Source organism: Cynoglossus semilaevis, chromosome 16 (assembly GCF_000523025.1).
Source record: "Cynoglossus semilaevis isolate Cse_v1.0 chromosome 16, Cse_v1.0, whole genome shotgun sequence".
In the NCBI taxonomy this organism is placed as follows: Eukaryota; Metazoa; Chordata; class Actinopteri; order Pleuronectiformes; family Cynoglossidae; genus Cynoglossus; species Cynoglossus semilaevis.
In genome coordinates, this window is record NC_024322.1 from 440,630 (window position 1) to 443,795 (window position 3,166).

Consider the following 3,166-nt stretch of genomic DNA (forward strand, 5'->3'; position numbering starts at 1 on the left):
AGATTTGTTACAGTAATGGAACCCTTGTGAGCTACAAGGTCATGATCCTTATGTTTAAGTCACTTACAATGGTAATGGCATTTCTTAAGCTAAACTGTACCTCACACAGCATCCCAACCTCAGATGCAATCAACTTAACATACTGTAGCACCCTCATGGTTTGGTACGCAAAGACTTATGGGTAATTGTTAGGAAATGTTTTGTGGTGATGTAAGCTGACTTTGGACGGTAAAGATCGAGGCAGGGGACATTACTAAGGCTGCTTTTTTTCTAAATTTGCATATCAGATGTTTGGTATTTTTGCTTTTGTCTACATAAAATTGTCTTTTAGACCAATAAAAACTTGGGCGCTCACAATTGGCTGCTGCTAGTGGGTGGAGTTTTACATTGCTTACGGCTGTGACTTGTGTATTTGTGATGAGTGTTTTCTTTATTTAAAATCTCTACCCCCATTCACGATCAGCTTCAGCGTGTTTTCTGGTACCTCTGTTCTGCGACCTGCTCCATGGCTGCAGACTCTAATGTAACATACATTCATCTGGACGGATTTGTAGAAATGCAAAAGTACAGATATGTTTATTTTGTCATCATGTTTACAGCTTATCTTCTGATCATCTTCTCTAACATCACCATTGTGGTCGTGGTGCTCCTTCACCAGAATCTTCATCAGCCCATGTACATCTTCATCGCTGCTCTGTTGCTCAACTCAGTTCTGCTGAGCACCAACATTTACCCAAAGCTGTTGGTGGACTTTTTATCCGAGAACCAAAACATCTCATATCCAGGCTGTCTCCTCCAATGTTATCTTTATTACTCTTTGAGTGGTTCAGAATTTTTACTGTTGGCAGTCATGGCCTATGACAGGTATGTTTCCATCTGTAAACCTCTTCAGTACCCGGTCATCATGAGGAGAACAGTTGTTAGCCTTCTGTTGGTCTTCGCATGGGTGCTTCCTCTTTGTCAAACAGCTGTTCCTATTGTTGGCAGCATCCACAGAAAACTCTGCAGCTTCAGTCTCAGAGGGATCTTCTGCAACAACTCTCTCCATCACCTCTACTGTGTAAACTCCATGTTCTTGTCCATCTACGGTGTGGTGGTTCTCGTGGACCTCGCCATTTTTCCGTTGATCTTTATCCTTTTCACGTATGCCAACATTTTGATTGTCTGCTCTAGGAGCCCTAAGGGGGTGAGGAGTAAAGCAGCAAACACTTGCTTACCTCACCTGCTGGTTCTGATCAACTACTCTTGTCTGATTACTTATGATGTCACCATTGTCAAACTCGGCGCAACGCGCAGTTATTCCAGAACAACGTATTTCTTGATGTCGCTGCAGGTGCTGGTGTACAATCCTCTCTTGAACCCTATTATCTATGGGCTGAAGATTAAGGAGATTCACAAACACCTCAAACGCTTGGTCCGTCCCGTCAAAGTCAACTGATCATCTTTTTATCCCTCGTTGTTACGTTTGAATCACTTTGTAAAAATCCATCAATGTCCTGGCTTCTTTCTTTTCTTATCTTGATTTGTCACTAATCGCAGTAACATTTTCCAGTGTGATCCAGTGATTGTAAAAAAAAAAAAAAAAAGTCGCAGTAACATTTTCCAATGTGATCCAGTGATTGTAAAATAAAAAAAAAAAAGGTCAAATGTCCTGAGTTCTTACGAACAAATTGTATATAGATCTAAGACAGACACAGATTTATTTTTTTGTCAAGGGGCCACAGATATTCTAATGCTGAAAGTAAAGTTAATAATCAGTGACTAAAGATAATGCTCTGTGAAGAATTCTTGTTTTACAAAAACACCAAACAAACAAATGACTGCTGTCACTGCTGAGGTTTACTATGCACCAGTCCCATCACTTTGTCATCCAGAAATGTCTAGAAATATTTTAATAATAATTATTACCTATTGATTTTATTAAATCCATGTTGGCTTTATTTAATTCTCAGTATTAACCTTTGTTTAGAAATGCACAGCTTTTTGGTGACAATAACATTTCACTAAATTAAATCAAGAATGATAAACTGTTTTACATACAAACATAGTAATGTGGAAAATACAAGATTATCATGAATGACCAAAAAAACAAAACATGTATGTTTTATTATTGTAAAAATAAATCAAAAAACCCTATATTGAAATACGTTTGGATTCATCATGATATGTTTTTGCATAATGTACTAAAATATATTTCTAATATAGCCTACTTAAAATTGAATAAAGGAAGACAATATAAGCATTGCTGCTGGAAACTCCCTGAGCATTACAATATAAATAAAATACACAAAATTTGAATGTCATTTTTGTTTAGCCAGAATTGAACCTATATCACGCTGACACTATACTACGGTTGTTGATGTCCTACTGCACTTCTACAATTTTGGTGTTTTAACATCAACATCAATCAACATTGGCGGTAGCACTACAATAGCGAAATTATTTTTTTTACTAATTTAATGTAAAATGCCAGCTATTACATAGCATTACAAGCTAGTAAATATTCTTTAAGAATTACATAACTGAGTTAAAAAAAAAAGAAAAGAAAAGAAAAAGTGCGAGTCAGAAATCCAACACTCCAAAAATGCAGAGGATCAGTACTTTAATTGGTACCTAGGTTGGCCTGGAAGTAGATCTGGTGCAGAAAATATTAGTATTAGATATATATATATATATATATAGAAAGCTTTTATTGTCATTGTACAACAACAAGACAACGGATGTAGGCATTGTGATGTTGTGGTTTAATTTTGTTTGTTGCGGTTTGATTTTCCTGCAGGGATCTTAGTTTGAGCTCTCAGGGATTCCGTAGTGGTTGTGCACAATAAGAAGTCAGGAAAAGGCTTGATGACTCCACCTTTGTTAATCTTTGTTATACCGGTAGAAAACATTTGGCTGTAAGTTTGTTTTTTATGTCTAGATGTTGCATTATCATAGGCAGATTATGTTTTGTTTGCATCAGAAAGTGTGATCACTGTCCATAAATGCTAACTGCTAGCATATCTAGTGCCATCAAGGGGGACCTGCCCCCTACTTTGGGAAACACTATGTCACAGAAGAGCCTGCCATAATAGAAACACATAATAGAAATATGTATTTATATTAGATTTAAAATATAATATTAAATTAAATATATAAATATATTATATTTAAAATATTATATTTT

The 3,166-nt window shown here is 36.1% G+C and overlaps 1 protein-coding gene across 1 annotated transcript; it reads left to right on the forward strand.

Moving 5' to 3' along the window:
* Positions 1–233: 233 nt before the first annotated feature.
* LOC103391543 (olfactory receptor 6N2-like) lies at positions 234–1,457 on the forward strand. The gene has a single exon (XM_008327837.2). The coding sequence runs from the start codon at positions 506–508 to the stop codon at positions 1,436–1,438; it is 933 nt and encodes a 310-aa protein (XP_008326059.1). The 5' UTR covers positions 234–505; the 3' UTR covers positions 1,439–1,457.
* Positions 1,458–3,166: the final 1,709 nt, after the last annotated feature.

Excerpts from the sequence above, each read along its gene's own strand:
- LOC103391543 (XM_008327837.2), top strand. The coding sequence starts at position 506 with ATGGCTGCAGACTCTAATGTAACATACATTCATCTGGACGGATTTGTA.